Source organism: Xenopus tropicalis, chromosome 10, assembly GCF_000004195.4.
Source record: "Xenopus tropicalis strain Nigerian chromosome 10, UCB_Xtro_10.0, whole genome shotgun sequence".
Taxonomy (NCBI): domain Eukaryota; kingdom Metazoa; phylum Chordata; class Amphibia; order Anura; family Pipidae; genus Xenopus; species Xenopus tropicalis.
The window spans coordinates 15,572,961-15,595,558 of NC_030686.2; the positions used below are offsets into that span (position 1 = coordinate 15,572,961).

General features: G+C 40.8%; 1 protein-coding gene across 1 annotated transcript; it reads right to left on the reverse strand.

Moving 5' to 3' along the window:
• Window positions 1-747: 747 nt before the first annotated feature.
• cd79b (CD79b molecule) lies at window positions 748-13,597 on the reverse strand. The gene is made up of 5 exons (XM_012952762.3): window positions 13,516-13,597; window positions 6,636-6,947; window positions 4,874-4,998; window positions 3,282-3,323; window positions 748-2,002 (listed from the first exon to the last, which is right to left on the reverse strand). The coding sequence occupies exons 1-5, from the start codon at window positions 13,571-13,573 to the stop codon at window positions 1,904-1,906; spliced, it is 636 nt and encodes a 211-aa protein (XP_012808216.2). The 5' UTR covers window positions 13,574-13,597; the 3' UTR covers window positions 748-1,903.
• Between the last annotated feature and the right edge of the window lie 9,001 nt (window positions 13,598-22,598).

The following is a 22,598-nucleotide window of genomic DNA, read 5'->3' on the forward strand; positions in this document are numbered from 1 at the left end:
AGATGTACTGTAGGTGTGTTTTGCCTTTACTCATTTAGTTACTCCATGTGGCACCATGTGTAGGGCCCTGAATAGTGAGGAAATACTGATGGAAAGAGCAATAATGGCAGCAGTTCCTAAAAAAGAAGGACATGTATATTTATTGGGGGGATCCACATTTTATGTACCCTCCCATTATTATAGTTGCTTACCTGAGACCCTAGGCTGGTGCTTTTGTTAATTTAAGACTACACTGACCAGGGGTCCGTCAGTAGGAACATCACTTTCCTCTTCTTTGACCATCTCTCCGGACCCAGGCTGGGTACACAGGTAAGCGATTATAATTACTCAGGGTGGGGCCCTAGCAATGTAAACCCCCCATTTATTATACTTTCCTTCTAATTTAACAACAATAATTTGAAAAAAATGCAATAGCTTTTCCTTATTGAGACTACACCATTGTTGAATGTCTTAGTATATTAGGGTCTAGATCAGTGTTCCCCAACCAGTGGCTCGTGAGCAACATGTTGCTCACCAACCCTTTGGAAGTTGCTCCCAGTGGCCTCAAATCAGGTGTTTATTTTTTAATTTCTGGTAAGGAGGCAAGCTTTGGTTGCATAAAAACCAAGTATAATGCCAAACAGAGCCTTCTGTAGGTTGCCAGTCCACATAGGGTCCAATAAGTAGCCAATTGTAGCTCTTATTTGCACCCCCAGGAACCTTTTTCATGCTTGTATTGCTCCCCAACACTTTTTACATTTAAATGTGGCTCATGGGTATAAAAAGTTGGGGATCCCTGGTCTTACTGGATCATCTGAATTCAGTGACAGTTACAAATCCAGCTAGCAGGGCTGAATTCATTAGCATTTTATTTCAATTTATTCCCTGTGCAATCAGTGCAACCCTTCTAACTGGATTTGGAATTTCCCATCCATTGTCCTCTGCATATTAGAATACTAGGTACAGTCCATGTAGATCATAGAAATACTGTAGAAGCATATACATGGCCACAACAATGGCAGGAATTCACTCGCACATACCAATTAGTGCAATCATACAAATTCATAATTAGTATGAAATGACTTTGCTTAGCGATCATTCTTGCATGTGATATATACTGTACATATGTGAAAGATAATAGTGTGATCACTAGTTTATAGTGATATCAACCCTAGCATAATACTGGGCATATTTATGTAGAGGAAATGAAAGTTCTGCACAATGTTCTCCAAAAGACCATTAAATATCTACCAAAAAAAACCTGGTTGAATATTTTGTTAGAATATTGTGTTGAATTTTCTTCTTGCCCTTTGCTACCCATACCCGTTTATATGACAGCTTATTGCGAGATTGCAAGCATATGTATGAAAACCCATGCATACTTATTGCATGTGCAGCCGTTTCTGCCGTAGCTTCTTCCTTAGCCGGGTACTATATATATATTGCAGTGGAGCTGAATGGCAATAAGTATTGCATATGGCCAATATATCTAGCTATAACTTTGGTTCTTCTAAATCAGCTTTGGTAATTAAGTACAACTACAGTATGGTACTAACATGCAAGTTGACCTGGTCACTCTGGTTGGCTTTGCAATTAGCTTGGGTTTTTTTTCTTGTTCCATGTCCTTCTGTACCAATGTTGCTCAGTGCTGATTTCACAGTCTGTAACCTTAATGCCAGTATATGGCACCAGTGCTTGATATAGTTCATTATGATGTGATCATTGGTCCATAGCTGTGGTTGGAAAGAGTGACAACTGACATCTAGCTGAATTGTTAAAGAGCAAGATCAGTAACAGCTATGAGGAATTCTCAGTTCAAGGGCCTATAGGGTGAATGTCCTCATACTTCCCCAAATACCAGTTAGGGGCAGACCCCATTGCTTGGCATTTCACATCTATGATGGAACGATTGCGTGTCCTCCTCCTACTCCACACATGGATGTTCTGCTATCATTCGCTTTGTGCTTAGATTTCGTACTGTATGAATGTCTTCATATGTGGCTGCTTGGTACGTGTCAAGACCCTGAGTAAAAAACAAAAAGAAAAGAACACATTTTTATTGCATAGTTATTGGTGCATAGTCCTCTCTTTTTATTGGTTGATTGAATGAAGACGATATGCTATAATAATGAGTAGCTGCAATGTCAAATAGAAGGACTGAGTGTTTTTTATATAACAAAAGATCATTTCATGGATAGTGTTTATCTGTAATAATGATCTGTAAGCTTGTCCAGACCTACACGATATATAGAAGTTATTTGGCTTCTGTGGCCACAAGCGTATTTGGTTCAGAATCAGTCTCTCGTGTTTCACCCCTTACATTGGGGCTTTATCAAGGCAAAGTTTTTTTTTTCCTTGATAAAGCTCCAATGTAAGGGGTGAAAGGTGCGTTGGCGCTTTTTAGCTTCAGTTAGGGAGGGTTTTTGGTTCTACTAACCTGATTGGGGAGGAATTTCTCTCTTGGGGGACTGGATATTTGGAATTTTTTTTAAGGTGGGGAGACTTGATCCATTTTAGCCACTGACACTTACTAATGGTGAGCATGGTACTGGGTCATTACATGGGTCATGTGGGAGGTTTGGATTGATCTGAATCAATACATGGATGGCAGGGCCTTCTAGCCACCATTTGAGATAGTAACACATTGTGGCACAGTGGTTAAACAGTTTGGTATGTAATCCAGCTACTGATGTGTTCTCTAGCCCATTAGGGCACCCATTTGCCAGCTCCAGGGAAGTTTTCTCCATAGGGGTTCAATTCTCCTTACCAGGCAACCCTTGCCGACTGTTATTTTTAGTATAATTTTCTATAAATTTCACCTGTATATAGTTTTTCATTATTATTTTTATTTATGTGCAATAAAAGGTAAATGTTCATGGGAACTATATATAGATGTTTAAGAAGGGGAGGTGCAATTTCTTAAGGTCACACTGTCCATCTCTCAAGTAATAAGTTCTAGGTTAACCTGTTATCAACAAACAGTATATAGAGGTGCAGCTGGACCAACAGGTTAGGCATGTTTCTCTGCATTTTAGTTAAAGTTACACATCTACCCAAGCCACACCCAGTTCTATCCAGCCACACCTCTGATGCAACTCCCAATAAATCACATCCATATTTATTTGGGACCTCCCTGGGAAAAGTTACGACTGTGAATAGAAAGTAGCTGCACAATGGCCTAAACCTATTCTACTGCATATTCCACTGGGCATTTCGGATGCCATGTTGGATGGTGACAACTTACATGTCTGTTTTGCCTCTTTATGGTATGTGCATAAATAAATATTTAGATGTTTACTTACCTCGTAGATATGCTCTTCCATTTTTACACTGCGCTTCTTGTTCTATTGTTAGGAAAGAAATACAACTAATTAGCTCTTACATATTTAGGGGGGGGGAAAGAGTAGCAATGTTATATAATGAGTTTGCTTTAGGTCTAAGAACCCATAGCAACCAATCAACAGGTGGAATTTGCTGGTTCATGTTTTCAGTAGCAAATGTCTGTAGCTGGTTACTAGATCTGGTTCAAACTTTTATGACTTTGTCACCAGAGTGAGAGGTTCCCTTTAAAAATTCAGAAAGGATTTTTTACTGTGATAGCTGTGAAGTTGTGGGATTCCCTCCCCCAAACCAGTTGTGCTGGCTGATACATTATATAGCTTGAAGAAGGGGTTGGATGGATTCTTAGCAAGTGAGGGAATACAGGGTTATGGCTCTTAGTACATTACATTACATTACATTTATTTATAAAGCGCCAACATATTCCGCAGCGCTGTACAATAAGTGGGTTACATACATTGGACATACAGAGTAACATATAAAGCAATCAATAACCGATACAAGAGGTGAAGAGGGCCCTGCCCAAAAGAGCTTAGTACAAGTTGATCCAGGGACTGGTCCAATTGCCATCTTGGAGTCAGGAAGGAAATGTTTCCCCTCTGTGGCAAATTAGAGAGGCTTCAGATGGGGTTTTTTACCTTCCTCTGGATCAACTAGAAGTTAGGCAGGTTATATATAGGCATTATGGTTGAACGTGATGGACGTACGTCTTTTTTCAACCTAACTAACTTACTTAGAGTAGGCACCCCCTACATCACCCCCTATTTGCCATTCAAATGTGAAAGTTAGGGAGCACCACTGGGCTCAGGGTGTATAGGGGCTCTGTATTTAGCGCTGGTCCTGTTGTAGAGTGCAAGACCCCCAATGCAAGTACTTTTTAAATAAGCACCAGAGGAGTGATTTTGCAGCCCTTAGTCCTCTAGAATGTGTCTAGGGTTTTCTTTAATGACTCCTATGGTCAGTTAAACCATCAGTTAAGAAGAACCCCCTTGCAGCCCCATACATTCTAAACAAGTGCTTTTCTCCAAACCCACTCAGCTAAACAGCAGCTAAACCAGGACGTGTAAATGGTGCCAGTGGTATCCCTGTGTGATATAACGGGCTATCACTGGTGGTTATTCTTGATGGCATAATTAAGGTGAGATGGGCTCAAGGTAAAATGAACAATTCTGGGGATAATGCAGGCAGAATCTGTATATAGATTTAATAAACCTTTACAATTCTTTATATTTTTGCCTGATGCCATGTCTGTTTGTCCTTAACGTATCCTGATCCAAGAACAAATTACTGTACCAAGACAGAACAAAACGGCACACAATTTAGCAGCTAATTTACTTAAATGTGATCTCCACCCAAACACAACTTAAACGTTTTGAAAACGTGTTGTATGGGGCTCTTTAACAAATTTTGGTTTAGAAGCCAAAGTTTCCTTTTCAAAACTTATGCTCTCTTAGCCAGAATAAGTTGAAACCAGTAAGACTGCATTAAATGTTTAGTAGATTGTACTGTTTGATCTTATTCTATATTTCTACTATGGTATGAAGTCCAGACTTACCATTTCCATTAGCAGCATAGCTGGTATTAGAGTAAAAAGCAAGATGAGGATTGTCTCTACCAATATTAGTGCGTCCTTCATTAAATTTCTTGAAAATGCGCTTCCAGGCTTCCCAGTACAACCTGCTGAATTATAATAGTTTTATATACAATATCATATTCTGTATACAGTATAACATAAAAATGTACCCAAGACTGTAACACAAAGGGCTAAAATTATTTTCTGGGGAGCGTCACCAACTCCTCAGCCTTACTGGCAGATATATTAGATAACTTCAAGAAAGGGTTGGATGGCTTTTTTAGTAAGTGAGGGAATACAGGGTTATGGGAGATTCTCTTAGTACAAGTTGGTCCAGGGACTGGTCCGATTGCCATCTTGGAGTCAGGAAGAATGCCCCCCCCCCGCGGCAAATTAGAGAGGCTTCAAAAGGTTAGGCAGGTTATATATAAGCATTTAAGGTTGAACTTTATGGACATGGGTCTTTTTTCAACCCCACTTACCATGTTACTATGTATTAGCTGCTAGGAATGTTCAGATACAACCTGTAGTCTGTAAGATGTTGTTAAGCAACAACCACTAGACTGAAGGGCAATGCTGGAGTTGCAGTCAGTTATAGCTGGTGGATACCATTGGACATCAGCAGTGCAGGTATTCATCTTACAGAACTGTGCAATCCATAGCACTAATAATTTGCTATTCATGGTACTTATCATGTTGCAAGACCTACTCTATATAGATACAGATAGAGGAGAGACATTCATCTAATAGTGGTTCCCAAATTTGGGCCAATTTCAGAGTGGGCACAGCCTGAAGGCCAGCTAGGGTGAGAATTGGAGATGATGGCCATTTGTTCTACAAGATATTGTTCATGCTTCTGGCTGATACATCAATAATCAACTGTATCAAGCGCTAAGGGTGGCCCTGACCAAAGGTTGAACATTTAAATAGGGCTCTGGCTAAAGGTTGGACCTTCATTTGGGGCTTGAATTGAAGACGTTTGATAACCACTGATCTGACCTCTGAAAGCAGCCCTTGGCTTCTTAACAGTAATGTTGCTATGCATGGGGAATAACTGCCAGTATATGCATTTTTATGAACTGGATGTTAAAATATGAATGTATTATACTTAGAAAATGTATTTGCAGAGTATTTAGGTCAACAAACTATCTCTAACCCTAACTGGTCTTCAGAATGAGTTCCTAGGAGTATCTAGGATAAGATACAATCATGCACTCAAATTCTCAATCTATCTGGGATTTTTGTAGTATTTGTCACTCACTATAACAGGGATCCCAACCTTTTTACTCATGAGCCACACTTAGATGTAAAAAGTGTTGGTGAGCCACAAAAGCATGAAAAAGTTCCTTGAGGATGCGAAATAAAGGCTGTGATTGGCTATTTGGTAGCCCCATGTGGGCTGCTGGCCTGCAGGAGGCTCTGCTTGGAGTGAAATTGTGTCTCTGTGCTTCCAAAACTTGCCTCCAAGCCAGAAATGTACAAATGGGCACCTACTTTGAGGCCACTGGGAGGAACATCAAAGGGGGTGGGGAGCAGCATGTTGCTCATGAACCACTGGTTAGGGACAAGTGCCCTATATTATAAAAAGAGTTTTCACCAGCCTAGTAACACCTAGCATCCTTAGTAGATTATTTTAATCCAATTGCTGATTGGTTGCTATTGGTTACTGGACCTGCAAACACTTTGCCCACATTACATTTACAGATATGACTATGAGCTTAGCATTCTTTTTATTGATACTTACCAACAACCATAATCTCAGTCCCACACTGGGCTTGATGTCCATCAGGGTCACAGAAGTAAATCCCGCTATGCTTCTTCTGGACTTTACTAAGTGTTAAGGTGGACAAACAAAAGCTGTTTCGTATTTGCACATGTGGGTCGGCATCTGACCTAATATAACTAATGCGAGTTCCATTTTGACTTCCAATGTACCATGAGAAAGTGCAGTTGTCAGTGCTGCTGCAATTTTCTCTCACTCCATTGCAGTAAATATATGCTGTCCGGCCCTTTCTTATGGCCATAAAACGCTGGTTCTGACATGGAAGAGCATCTCCTACAAACAGAAATTGAAATGAGCTGGTAACTTGTTACACACATAAAAGAAATACACTCTACCAAATATTTGATTTACAATGTTTGCCTTTTAAAAATATATAGTTTTGGTCTTAAGGGGCACCTATCATATGCCGGGAGGGAGTTCTCAATATAGGCAGTCATGTTTGGTCACATATATGTGCTTAATGAACAAGTCTTCCTGCTTGCTTATTGTATTATGTGTATGCACATAACTTAACATAATACTGGGGGAAGAGTTGACTAATCTTATGTCACACACACGAGAAAAACAAACAACCTGGGACACTCATTATGCTAATGCAGTCCTTACATATCTACCTGAACCGCCAATATAATGAATTTTATAACAACAATAGCCCCACCTGCTGGCCAGTTCCAGAAGCTTCAGACAACTTTTTCCACCTCCTTTATGCAGAGCAACATCAGAACAGGTCTTTGTTTACCTTCTAAAGCTATATCGCTTTGACAGTACAGTTACAGAAACTGACCAGCAGGTGGAGCTTTTGCTTCAAAATATTTTGTATTGGTAGTTCATAAAAAAATAAAACGTTGCTCTTAAACCAAAAAAAAAATAATTGATATGAAATGCAAAAGTGCTTAGAGACACACCCTGATAAAGTTCATACAAGTATAGGACCCATTATCAGAATACTTGGGACCAAGGGTATTCCGGATAAGGGATCTTTCCGTAATTTGGATCTCCATACCTTGTCTACTAAAAAAATCCATAAAACATTTATTGAACCAAATAGGATTGTTTTGCATCCAATAAGGATTATTTATATCTTAGTTGGGATCAAGTACAAGGTACTGTTTTATTATTACAGAGAAAAGGGAATCATTTAACCATGAAATAAACCCAATAGGGCTGTTCTGCCCCCAATAAGGGGTAATTATATCTTAGTTGGGATCAAGTACAGGTACTGTTTTATTATTACAGAGAAAAGGGAATCATTTAACCATTAAATAAACCCAATAGGGCTGTTCTGCCCCCAATAAGGGGTAATTATATCTTAGTTGGGATCAAGTACAGGTACTGTTTTATTATTACAGAGAAAAGGGAATCATTTAACCATGAAATAAACCCAATAGGACTGTTCTGCCCCCAATAAGGGGTAATTATATCTTAGTTGGGATCAAGTACAGGTACTGTTTTATTATTACAGAGAAAAGGGAATCATTTAACCATTAAATAAACCCAATAGGGCTGTTCTGCCCCCAATAAGGGGTAAGTACAGGTACTGTTTTATTATTACAGAGAAAAGGGAATCATTTAACCATTAAATAAACCCAATAGGACTGTTCTGCCCCCAATAAGGGGTAATTATATCTTAGTTGGGATCAAGTACAGGTACTGTTTTATTATTACAGAGAAAAGGGAATCATTTAACCATTAAATAAACCCAATAGGGCTGTTCTGCCCCCAATAAGGGGTAATTATATCTTAGTTGGGATCAAGTACTGGTACTGTTTTATTATTACAGAGAAAAAGGAAATCAGTTTTAAAATTCTGAATTATTTAATTAAAATGGAGTCTATGGGAGAAGGGCTTTCTGTAATTCAGAGCTTTCTGGATAACCGGGTTTCCTGGATAAGGGATCCCATACCTGTATATTGGAATTGCTCATTAATTAGGGCCTTACTGGGCCCCCTTCACACCTGGGCCCACCTGCAACCACAGGGTCTGCTTTCTCTGTAGTTATGTCCCTGTTATACACCACCGGGGGGAATGTGGGTAGAATGTCTCATGCTACAGATTGTTTTGTCCCATGTGACTGTACTCAAATAGCTAATTTTCCCCATCTGAATGTGTCATACTGTTTATTGGTTGGCTGATTCATTTCAGAACTGTCGGAGTTGTGGCAGACAAACACCCACCAGCTTATTATGGTACAATAAATAAGAACCATTTAACTCAAACTGGTAAAGTTAGTGTTTAATGCACTGTAAAATATATATACTGTACATATACAGATGTAATACGCAAGAGTCAGTATCACGCTGAAAAATATGCCTTAGTGATGTTATGAGGTATAATTTGAAGCAATTAGAAGTCACCTTGGAGCTCCATGACCTTTAAACTGTTATGTTTAGCATAGCTTTGTGGTTTGGTAATTTGCAGTAGAAAGATGCATTTACACATTTTTGTTTTGTCAGAATATGTACTTTCTGAAAATATATGGTTTTCTAGGGTCTACATACTGTAAGGGAGTCTTAATAAACATACCGAGAGCTTATATTGCAGTGATCAGAGCGTCAGATGTAAAAATTCATATGCACTATTTTCATTTGGGTGCCTCTATACGCCATAGTTTGGTAAATCTATACATATTAAGTATCAAACTGTTCAGTAGGCCCCTGGCAGTCATATTTAGAATGTTCTATGCTGATACATTACAAAATGTAGGGTACATAATGGGGTAAAATGCAAGCATTGTGATGATTTTCAGAAATTACAAAACAATTGCTACATTTAGCTTTGCTATTTGGTGCTTTGCCATACAAAGACATATTTACCCATTTTACAATTGGCAGAATATGTATTTTTTGAAAATATGAGGTTTTCTGAGGTCAGCTTGCTTATTTCCCACTTTTCCCACATTTATTTCTTCTACCAAAAAATACACCGCCTGATTTATATGCTATGAAATATGTATGCACTAACTTATTTTTGGGGTCTCTAAATGCCAGATACACGGTGATCCTATGCACAATGGGGATCAAACTGTTCAGCGGACCCTTGGCTTTCATTGGTACCTAATGTTATGTGGGAGATAAGGTGCTTGAAAGTGGAAAGTGTGATAAGATTTTCAGGTATTTCATACAAACCACCAATTTTGGGAAAGCACGGTGACTCTGTAGTTTGGAGTAGAAAGACATGGGTGCCCATTTTTTTTGTTTTTACCCCACAATAAAAGCAGTAAATGTGTTGGATTTTCAGTATCTTAAGAGATTTTTATGCACAAATATCATTTGGGGTCTCTAAATGCCAGATACAGTGCTGATCCTATGCACAATGAGCATCAAACTATTCAGCGGACCCTTTGCTTTCATGTTTAGGATGTTTTTTCTTGGTACCTAATGTTATGTGGGAGATAAGGTGCTTGAAAGTGGAAGGTTCATTAAGATTTTCAAGTATTTCATCAAAACCGACAATTTTGGGAAAGCACTGCGACTCTGTAGTTTGGAGTAGAAAGACACGGGTGCCCATTTTTGATTCACCCTAATGTGTTTTTTCCAAAAGTATAAGGTTTTGGGGGGGGGGGGGGGGTAAACATATTGTTTTGTGTTTTTAACCCCACAAAAAATGCAGTAACTGTGTTGAATTTTCATTTTTTTTTTTTTTTTCAGGAAAGCATTGCCATTTGGTACTTAGGAGTAGAAAGACATGGTTACCGATTTCGGATTCGGCAGAATGTGTAATTTTCAAACATATATGGTTTCCTGGGGTAAATCTAATGTTCCGGGATTTTTGGCTTTGAAATCTAAAGTATGCCGTATTCTGCTGTAATGCTTCTAAAATTTGGTAATTTACTGCTGGGAGTTTTTGATCTATAGAAGTCAGAACTCTCCATAAAACTATACATATCAGGTATTGGCACGTTCGGAAACATGAGGCTTTCCAAATCAGCTGAATTTCTGTCCATAAAATAAAATATGTTTCTGGTATAAATCCCTATATCATGAAAAATAGCAATTTTTTTAGAGGTCTGAATCGTGTTTCAGAAGTGGAAATACACAAAAACTCAGCTCCCCTTCCAATAAATACCCCTAAAATGAAAGAGCACAGAATGTTTACAAATGTCTGGCACTGAGGGGAACCGAAATATGAATTTCTGCTGGCACTTAAAGGGTTAAAGCAGGTGCTTATTTATGAATTCTTGGCTTGGAGCAAGTATTGGTTGCATAACAATCAGGTGTACTGCCTGCCCCCTGCTCTACCCACAACCCCTCCACACAGACAAGTCGATTAAATCTTCATGCTGGCCTTGGCCCTATACCGGCTCTGATAACTATTTTAAGATTCACTTAACAAGAACTGCTTTGTGATCCAAAATAGTTTTCAGAAAATTCCCCCAAATTAGCCACTAATGGTTCTTTTTAAAGATTGTTTGCGTGGGTGCATGCTGTGCATTTAATCTGTGGTTCTCTTTCAGACTTCTTTCTAAGATATTATAATAAATATTTGATAACATTGTCTATAGTCCATTTGCCAATAACATGCTCCCACACTGATCAGTTCCCTTGTACTACATTTGGCCTACAGGCCTAAAGAGAGGATCATAAGTAACATGGTCACCAGGTCTGGACTGGGATTGAAAACAAACAGCCCCCCACCATCTCAATAATTTGTGACTGTCTATGGCATCTTACAGCAGCCCCACTCGCATTTGCCAGAACCCACACATTGCCAGTGAAGGCCTGCTGGTCACACACAGGGGCAACTTATTGTGCTCATTAGTCCAACAAGCAATCACAAGGGAAGTGGGATGGAGCGTATGTATGTTTTGCCTTTCAGCATGTAAACAGCCCTGTTAAAGGGACAGTAACACCAAAAAATTAAAGTGTATAAATGTAATTACTATATAATGTAATGCTGCCCTGCACTGGTACAACTGGTGTGTTTTCCTTAGAAAGACTACTATAGTTTATATAAATAAAGCTTCTGTGTAGCCACAGGGGCAGCCATTTACAGGAGAAAAGGCACAGGTTACTTAGCAGATAACAGATAAGCTCTGTAGAATATAATGGGGTTTTATCTGTTATCTGCTATGTGCCTGTGCCTTTTCTCCTTTTTCCCAACTTCAATGGCTGCCCCCGTGTTGACATAGCAGCTCATTTATATAAACCATAGTAGCGTTTCTGTTGCAAACTTACCAGTTTTACCAGCGCAGGGCAACTGTACATTATATTTTAATTACATTAAAACACTTTATTTTTTTGATGTTTCTGTTCCTTTAAAGATGGGGGACATCAACAAACTAGATTATTGCTCAACTATAATCAGCTATTCTTTCAAAATTGCTTTGTTAGGGTGAAGACACACAGAGCTACTAGTAGCAGCTATGTGTCAAGGCTACTAAATTAGACAATACTTATCATTTACTGATAATTGTCCCTATGTGTGTTTTAGCAGAGGCAATTCTCAGTATTCTCTATGGCAGAGTATTTTTTGGAGTTTAGTAGCCTTGAAAAAGTAGCTGCTACCAGTGTCGGACTGGGGTACCAAGGGCCCACCAGAGAACCTTAGACCTTAGGCCCACTCTCCAGACAACCTTTCCTTTCCTGTTCACTCACTTTCTTTAATTTCTTAATTACTTCTTTTTTCATACTATTATCTATCCTTTCCTCCATTTCTTCTCATATAGAATTGAGTAATGGCCATGGTATAGGCATACAAGGCAAATGGTTGGGTGAGCAGGAGGGCCCACTGACACCTGGGCCCACCGGGAGTTTTCCTGGTATCCTGGTGGGCCAGTCTGACACTGGCTGCTACTAGTAGCTCAATGTGTCTTCACCATTAGAGTTCCCATGTAGAGCAATGGTGAGGCGACTGGACAGAGGTTGCTTGCCCATATTGCGCCATGTTTGGCCTTTCATATACAAGGGATTTGCATTTCAGTATCAGCTTATCTTTAATACTTTTTTATCAACCCCACCAATGGAGAAGCACTTGTTCTGGCTGACTGCTCTCCCAAAACTTCTAGAGAAGATATCTCTAGCTTCCTCTTTCACACAGATGGGCAGGAAGGATTTTTTTTTTTTAAATTTTGCTTTCTGTCTGCATTGCTGTTTTGCCTTTCAGCATGTAAACAGGATTTTGTTTCAGAACAATAAAGAGGCAGAATTTCCATCGATTTAGAGTAAATATAGCTACAGTTACAAAACTAGGTGGTAAAGAGCACAAGGTAGGTTGCCTATAACGATCCAACAGCAATTAGTATTGATCTGTCTACTATTTAGTTAGAATAGAATATGGAAGCGAATATCTTATTTGTTGCAATGGTCAACTGCAATGAGTCAGTGTAGCACCTCTCCTAGTAAATCAGCTCCAAGATCTTATGTATTTCAGTAAAGGTGCCAGATTTTGAGCAGTTTAGCCTAAATTATACACATATAAATTGCTCCAATCAGAGTTTTGGAAATGAAGCAAGTTTTTTTGTCCGTGTGTAAAGGGACAGTGTATGTAATAAAAGGCGCTAAGTTTGCCCAGGAGCAGTAACCCATAGCAACCAATCAGCAGGAAGCATTTATTGGTCAACCAATCATCTTATTGGTTGCTGTTGGCTGCTCTTAGTGACTTTTATTACATATGGGGGGAAGCTGAAAGGCATTCATTGCATGCTTATGGCTTGGATATTAAGTTTTCCCTATATACACATACTTTTAGGTTGTTCTTCTGTACTTGTCTCGAAGAAGAAAGAAACAGGGCACAGAGTTGGCAGCCATGTAAAAAAGTTTGTTCTCTGTGCAAGCTGCAGTCTATAAAAGTCCTTGGACATATTAAGCAGCCATATATAAAGAAAATGAGAAAGGTTGCTTACCTATCATAAGGGCGCATATCACAAAGAGCACATAGATCAAGACTGGAGATGTTTTCATCCTGGCACATGAAGTGTATTTGTGCTGTCGTCCTGGGCTGATCATGTTGGGTGCGATGGTGCAAAGTCTCAGGGGGGTAAGCCTTGATCAGCTGGCCCGGAAAGGCCCACCCTATTCATGCAAATAACTGAGGGCAGGAAGTTCCTCCTAGCTACCATCAGATTTCTGTGAGGTGTCTGTTTTGCAAGTACCTTTATACCCATTCAATATATTGGAATTATTTGAATTCACTGTAGGGCAAATGGGATATTCCCGTCCCCACAGCCCACACACAATTCTGTCACAATAGCATTGCCTGTGCAATATTTTCTTTCTTTAAACTGGACTGATAGCAGGGTGAAGCTCTGATTGGTTGGAGTAAACAGCACTCCAGCCTATTAGAGCTTTGGCGACCCAACTGAAGGCATAGAAAACTGTATAGCGCATGCATGCTAATATTAAAGGACTAGATCAATGATCTCCAACCTTATTACTTTTGAGCCACACTCAGATGTAAAGAGTGTTGGTGAGCCACACAAGCATAAAAAAAGTTCTTTGGGGATGCCAAATAAGGGCTGTGATTGGCTATTTGGTAGCCCCATGTGGGCTGCTGGCCTGCAGGAGGCTCTGAGTAAATCTGTGTCTCTGGGCTTCCGAAACTTGCCTCCAAGCCAGAGATTTAGAAATGGGCACCTACTTTGAGGCTACTGGGAGCAGCTTCAAATGGGTGGTGAGCAACATGTTGCTCACGGGACAGTGGTTGGGGATCATTGGGTAGAGGCTGCCATTTAGAGTTGTGTCTACGTTATGGGAAAGGTATGAATATAGTAATGCAAACTTTCTCCCCAGGTAAAGTGAGAAACTTGTGGTTTTGCCAGTGGCAAAAAGTGGCAGTCAGATTGGAGCCTTCACCTATATATAGGTTTGTGTATATAAATATATATATTATATTAATGGGCCACTACACCTGGGCAAAATTTTGTGGTTTTAGAGTTTTTTAAAACCATGTCTAAACTCATTCCCACAAAACCCACAAATGTTTAGGCATTTATTAAAGGATCCGAATTGTTAAAGCATGAAAAAAAAAAGATGTGGGAAAAAAGCGAGAACTGTGTCTTTCTTCGAATTGTCACACAAATGCAATTGTCAAAAAAGCCCTGAAAACCTCTAAAACCATGAAGCAAAGACAGATTTTTTATTTGTATAAAGGACAGTGACTTCCACATGATCTCGAGAACTTTTAGAATCAAGTTTTTTCCTGTGACAAAACTGTATTTTTGTGCAAAAAATATGACTTGTAGAAAAAAAAGAACATAAGTAAATGCCCCCCTTAGTGTCTTATATTATATAAGCTCAGAAATGTTTAACCCCTTTTATGCAGAATAAGTGCAATCATTTGGGTTCTCAGTTACTAGCGCATCTTTCTTGAGGAATCTTCATTCCCAACCATTCCTGCTGACTTAAATAAACTGTAATAAGGAAATAAGTCAATATGGGTGAAAATCATGGAACTGTCTGGAAAAACATTTTGATCCATGAGCAGAGATGGACAGAAGAGAAGATTGTGCTTCATTTTGGTGAGAACTCTAACATGCCTATTTGACCTCTCCATTGCCGACTCATGGTCCTTATCCTGGGACTATTTACTGACTGCTATTCTTGCTGCCTGCATTGACCTTGGCCTGTCCCTTGATATGATTTCCTTTATATGATCCTGTTTTCTCTACAGTGGAAGTTAAACCGCATTTCATGCAGTCCTTTCACTCTTCCATAGAGCTAAGCCTGGACTGTGATTCAAAATAGGCCCTGGCATTTTAAGGCAGTAGCCCAAACAGCTCTCCACAGTCCCAATATATAGAGAGTGTCTATGGCGGTGATCCCCAACCAGTGGCTCACAACCAACGTGTTTCTCACCAACCCCTTAGATGTTGTTCCCAGTGGCCTCAAAGCATGCACTTCATTTTGAATTCCTGGTTCAGAGGCAAGTTTTGGTTGCATAAAAACCATGTGTACTGACAAGCAGAGCCTCCTGTTGACTGCCAGTCCACATAGAGGCTACCAAATACCCAATAACAGCCCTTATTTGGCACCCCAGGATTTTTTTTAATGTTTTTGTTGCTCCCTAACTCTTTTTACATTTGAGAGTGACTCAAAGGTAAAAAAAAGTTTATGGACCCCTGGCATTTTCCAAAATCCACAGATTAGCAGTCCAGGCCTGCACTGAGCCTGTCCTTGTACTCCGTTTCAGCTGCTGTTCCTCTAGTAGAAGGCGTAGAAGAGACTAGACCTCAACTCTACAGACTCCTTATTTGTTTCCTGACATATGAGGAACTAAACTGACTGGGGATGTGGAGTGTAATTCAGCCTATTAAAGGTTAGGACTGATCGGTTATACAGGACCCAGGCTAGCAATTGGTGGTATTGTAGAAACATAGGGACTTACTGCTGTATATACTATTAATAATACTGCTAGTATATACAACTGTAACCCCTATTTGGCTGTAAAACAGACAAGCACCAGCTAGGATAGGTTTAGAGCATGGGGTACAAAGGACTCAATCCCTCAATCCCTCGCAACGTGGAAATATCCCGGGATGTAGTGAAACTACAACTCACTGTACTGTGTGCATAATAAAATAGCAAATAATGGACGCCAGAAGGTTCTTGCTGGTGAACAAAGGATAACTTGATTTATTGCCAAAGACAATTAGTGCACAGGGTTAGCTCATACTGTATACTCACAAATGAAGATAGTATAGCAGTAGTACACTCTGAGGACAACAAGTAAGGGTGCCACCGGTTTATCCCACCTCTTTTTGGGAGACTGGGCAGGGTAAAGCACCTGGTCAGCTCAGCACCACTATGGAAGGCAGTCTGGATAGATACCTCAGTCTTCAGGTTGAATACCTTTAGCTATGAAGAGTCCTACAGCCGACTGTGGATCAGGGTTAAGGTACTAGCATGTATCCTGCATCTTAACCGTGGCCCTACGCTAAGGCAACAGTGCCTGTATGGAAGAATACTTCCAGCTAACCTCCTGGATGGAGCCAAAAGCTGCTCTTGCTTCCTTCCCTCACTACCTCACTTTCCTAGAAAGTGCTGGACAGAGTATTACTATATAACTGGTCCTCATTCATGGGGTCCCTGTCCCCGACTTCTCTATTATTATTATTAACATTTATTTATAAAGCGCCAACATATTTCGCAGCGCTGTACAATAAGTGGGTTTCATACATTGGACATACAGAGTAACATATAAAGCAATCAGTAACCGATACAAGAGGTGAAGAGGGCCCTGCCCAAAAGAGCTTACAATCTACAAGGAGAAAGGGATGAGACACAAGGTGTGGGAATGGGCATGACCAGAGTTGTGAGAGGTGTGGCACAGGGTATTGCTAAACTAGATTAGGGTAGGCTTCTCTAAATAAATGTGTTTTTAGAGATCTTTTGAAGGCGGAGAGATTGGGAGAATGTCTGACAGATTGTGGGAGCGAATTCCAGAGAAGGGGGGCAGCCCTTGCAAAGTCTTGAATGCGAGCGTGTGAGGAGGGAATGAGTGGATAAGTGGATGGTAACTCTAGGGTAGCCTTTGACTTTACTGGGGCCTATTTCTGATTCCAGGCTCAGTGGACCTTCCACCAGAGACATCAGAGGCAGCCAAAGAGGAAGACCCACCCCTTTGCTAAACACTATATTGAAGTGCAATGGGTGGAGTCAACCTGTAAACCAATAAGGCACATATGTAAAACTATAACAGTAACAGCATAAACTAGGAAGTTGTAGGGTTTAAAGCCATGTTAACCCTATGGGTCCCTACACAGCATAATTATGCTTCATTATTTTTCTTACCGAGCAGTAACAATAGTCACTTCAAATTGCTGGGAAACTTCAGGACTCACGGATTTAAATATTAGTGAATCTGCCTTCTTTCTTCCATTCGTTTTAAGGATACATTTGGCGCTGAACTCGTCAGTACAAACAGTACAACCCCTTTCAGGATCATCCGCCTCCTGAACTTGGTTGGCAAAGTCAGCGGCTCCTCCCTTTGTTCTATGTCACGCCCTCCCTTTGTTAACGCCTGCTTCTGTGACCTCATTTACTCTTTCAAAGGCTGCGCATGAACCCAGGTTTCAGGCAAAAAGCTCTACCGCTTCAATATGGTTTGGTGTCCATATGGTAGTGAGTGCTGGACCGTCTGAGGGCTTTAGAACAGGATAAAGGCAGGTTATCCAGGCAGCTGATGGTTTGGGGTCACCATCTTAATGGCAATGTGTGGGGTTTTCAGTGGTGGTAAATTTGCTGTTTTAAAGGTAAACATTCACATTTAGACTAGATATTAGTGAATTTCATCATGTTCCTTTATAGAAAAGTCTTCATTCTTCTAAATAACAGAAACACACAAACTGCTCAATATCTGCAATAAAGAGTTGCCCAATTGAGACATCTGTTTGTTTCCCCTCACATAGAACCGTGTGTGCATCACAATGATGTTTATTGAACAATGTGACCGAAGTCACACTGGGAAACGGGAAGTGATACAGATATTAGTGTCATGTTGTGGGTGACAAAGGACAAATGAAACTGAAGTCGTCTGTGAATATGGAACAGAACGGAAAGGACACAATTGCACCTACCTGCTGTTGTTCAATGACCTATAGAACCTGTCACCGAACCCTGCATATGTACATATGAATATTAGAAGAGAGATTTCCATCATTTATGGCCAGTTAATACAGTAATCCTAGTGAATATTTACATTATATTGACAAACTCTACTTTTCCAACACTGGGTCACGAGTAAACCATGATATCATATGCATTGTATACGTAGCCTACTGATTCTTTTAAAAAATAAATGAGAATTTAAAAGGTTTTTTAAAAAATATGTCAAAAAATGTTTTTAAAATTTTAAAAAGATCACTAGTTTAGGTACAAACATAGGCAAAATCTGTTGTGGAATAGTTACCTACAGAAACCAGTTAGGTACTTGCTTTCAATGTTATAACTTCAATAGATAAAAGGGGCCTGATGGGCTCAAGGAGACAGCTTACAGAAATAACTGGTGATAAATTAAAAAAAGAAAAATGGAAGGAAAAGAAAACTGAAAATGAAAAAAAAGAAAAAGATAATATTGTGAAGTCAGTTTCAAATATCAGTGCAATGTTATTAGTAAAAAAAACTAGGGATGCACGAAATCCACATTTTTGATATTCAGCTGATCTCCTAATCCATCACAATACATTCTGCTGAATCTTGAACTGAATCCATATCCTAATTTGCACAGTATGTGAGTGAATAGATAGTTCACTATGGGTCTGTATGTGAGTGTATAGATAGGTCAGTATGGGTCTGTATGTGAGTGGATAGATAGGTCAGTGTGGGTCTGTATGTGAGTGGATAGATAGGTCAGTGTGGGTCTGTATGTGAGTGGATAGATAGGTCAGTGTGGGTCTGTATGTGAGTGGATAGATAGGTCAGTGTGGGTCTGTATGTGAGTGGATAGATAGGTCAGTGTGGGTCTGTATGTGAGTGTATAGATAGGTCAGTATGGGTCTGTATGTGAGTGGATAGATAGGTCAGTGTGGGTCTGTATGTGAGTGGATAGATAGGTCAGTGTGGGTCTGTATGTGAGTGGATAGATAGGTCAGTGTGGGTCTGTATGTGAGTGGATAGATAGGTCAGTGTGGGTCTGTATGTGAGTGTATAGATAGGTCAGTATGGGTCTGTATGTGAGTGGATAGATAGGTCAGTGTGGGTCTGTATGTGAGTGGATAGATAGGTCAGTGTGGGTCTGTATGTGAGTGTATAGATAGGTCAGTGTGGGTCTGTATGTGAGTGGATAGATAGGTCAGTGTGGGTCTGTATGTGAGTGTATAGATAGGTCAGTGTGGGTCTGTATGTGAGTGGATAGATAGGTCAGTGTGGGTCTGTATGTGAGTGTATAGATAGGTCAGTATGGGTCTGTATGTGAGTGTATAGATAGGTCAGTGTGGGTCTGTATGTGAGTGGATAGATAGGTCAGTGTGGGTCTGTATGTGAGTGGATAGATAGGTCAGTGTGGGTCTGTATGTGAGTGTATAGATAGGTCAGTGTGGGTCTGTATGTGAGTGGATAGATAGGTCAGTGTGGGTCTGTATGTGAGTGTATAGATAGGTCAGTGTGGGTCTGTATGTGAGTGGATAGATAGGTCAGTGTGGGTCTGTATGTGAGTGTATAGATAGGTCAGTATGGGTCTGTATGTGAGTGTATAGATAGGTCAGTGTGGGTCTGTATGTGAGTGGATAGATAGGTCAGTGTGGGTCTGTATGTGAGTGTATAGATAGGTCAGTATGGGTCTGTATGTGAGTGGATAGATAGGTCAGTGTGGGTCTGTATGTGAGTGGATAGATAGGTCAGTGTGGGTCTGTATGTGAGTGTATAGATAGGTCAGTGTGGGTCTGTATGTGAGTGGATAGATAGGTCAGTGTGGGTCTGTATGTGAGTGTATAGATAGGTCAGTGTGGGTCTGTATGTGAGTGTAGAGATAGGTCAGTATGGGTCTGTATGTGAGTGTATAGATAGGTCAGTGTGGGTCTGTATGTGAGTGGATAGATAAGTCAGTATGGGTCTGTATGTGAGTGTATAGATAGGTCAGTGTGGGTCTGTATGTGAGTGGATAGATAGGTCAGTGTGGGTCTGTATGTGAGTGGATAGATAGGTCAGTGTGGGTCTGTATGTGAGTGGATAGATAGGTCAGTGTGGGTCTGTATGTGAGTGGATAGATAAGTCAGTATGGGTCTGTATGTGAGTGTATAGATAGGTCAGTGTGGGTCTGTATGTGAGTGTATAGATAGGTCAGTGTGGGTCTGTATGTGAGTGTAGAGATAGGTCAGTATGGGTCTGTATGTGAGTGTATAGATAGGTCAGTGTGGGTCTGTATGTGAGTGGATAGATAAGTCAGTATGGGTCTGTATGTGAGTGTATAGATAGGTCAGTGTGGGTCTGTATGTGAGTGGATAGATAGGTCAGTGTGGGTCTGTATGTGAGTGGATAGATAGGTCAGTGTGGGTCTGTATGTGAGTGGATAGATAGGTCAGTATGGGTCTGTATGTGAGTGTATAGATAGGTCAATGTGGGTCTGTATGTGAGTGTATAGATAGGTCAGTATGGGTCTGTATGTGAGTGGATAGATAGGTCAGTGTGGGTCTGTATGTGAGTGTATAGATAGGTCAGTGTGGGTCTGTATGTGAGTGGATAGATAGGTCAGTATGGGTCTGTATGTGAGTGGATAGATAGGTCAGTATGGGTCTGTATGTGAGTGGATAGATAGGTCAGTATGGGTCTGTATGTGAGTGTATAGATAGGTCAGTGTGGGTCTGTGAGTGTATAGATAAGTCAGTGTGGGTCTGTATGTGAGTGTATAGATAGGTCAGTGTGGGTCTGTATGTGAGTGTATAGATAGGTCAGTATGGGTCTGTATGTGAGTGGATAGATAGGTCAGTATGGGTCTGTATGTGCAGGGTCGGACTGGGCCGCCGGGACACCGGGAAAAATCCCGGTGGGCCCCGGCCCTAGTGGGCCCCAGCGGCCCAGTCCGACCTTTGCCGGTGCTCCCCCTACTGACTGTTCCTCCCCGACGCGTTCAATTTATACGCGCTCGGGGAGGACGTCAGGCGGGGGCCCTTCGGGGGGGGTTAGGGGGGCCCTTGGGGGGGTTAGGGGACGCGGCTGGGGCACCTGCAGGGCCCCTGGGGCGGGAGCCCCGGTGGGCCCTGCACCCCCCAGTCCGACCTTGCGTATGTGAGTGGATAGATAGGTCAGTGTGGGTCTGTATGTGAGTGGATAGATAAGTCAGTATGGGTCTGTATGTGAGTGTATAGATAGGTCAGTATGGGTCTATATGTGAGTGTATAGATAGGTCAGTATGGGTCTGTATGTGAGTGGATAGATAGGTCAGTATGGGTCTGTATGTGAGTGTATAGATAAGTCAGTGTGGGTCTGTATGTGAGTGTATAGATAGGTCAGTGTGGGTCTGTATGTGAGTGGATAGATAAGTCAGTATGGGTCTGTATGTGAGTGTATAGATAGGTCAGTGTGGGTCTGTATGTGAGTGTATAGATAGGTCAGTGTGGGTCTGTATGTGAGTGGATAGATAGGTCAGTGTGGGTCTGTATGTGAGGGGATAGATAGGTCAGTATGGGTCTGTATGTGAGTGGATAGATAGGTCAGTATGGGTCTGTATGTGAGTGGATAGATAGGTCAGTGTGGGTCTGTAAGTGAGTGTATAGATAAGTCAGTGTGGGTCTGTATGTGAGTGTATAGATAGGTCAGTATGGGTCTGTATGTGAGTGTATAGATAGGTCAGTATGGGTCTGTATGTGAGTGGATAGATAGGTCAGTGTGGGTCTGTATGTGAGTGTATAGATAGGTCAGTATGGGTCTGTATGTGAGTGTATAGATAGGTCAGTGTGGGTCTGTATGTGAGTGGATAGATAAGTCAGTATGGGTCTGTATGTGAGTGTATAGATAGGTCAGTGTGGGTCTGTATGTGAGTGTATAGATAGGTCAGTATGGGTCTGTATGTGAGTGGATAGATAGGTCAGTGTGGGTCTGTATGTGAGTGGATAGATAAGTCAGTATGGGTCTGTATGTGAGTGTATAGATAGGTCAGTGTGGGTCTGTATGTGAGTGTATAGATAGGTCAGTATGGGTCTGTATGTGAGTGGATAGATAGGTCAGTGTGGGTCTGTAAGTGAGTGTATAGATAAGTCAGTGTGGGTCTGTATGTGAGTGTATAGATAGGTCAGTGTGGGTCTGTATGTGAGTGTATAGATAGGCCAGTATGGGTCTGTATGTGAGTGTATAGATAGGTCAGTGTGGCTCTGTATGTGAGTGTATAGATAGGTCAGTATGGGTCTGTATGTGAGTGGATAGATAGGTCAGTATGGGTCTGTATGCGAGTGGATAGATAGGTCAGTATGGGTCTGTATGTGAGTGGATAGATAGGCCAGTATGGGTCTGTATGTGAGTGGATAGATAGGTCAGTGTGGGTCTGTATGTGAGTGGA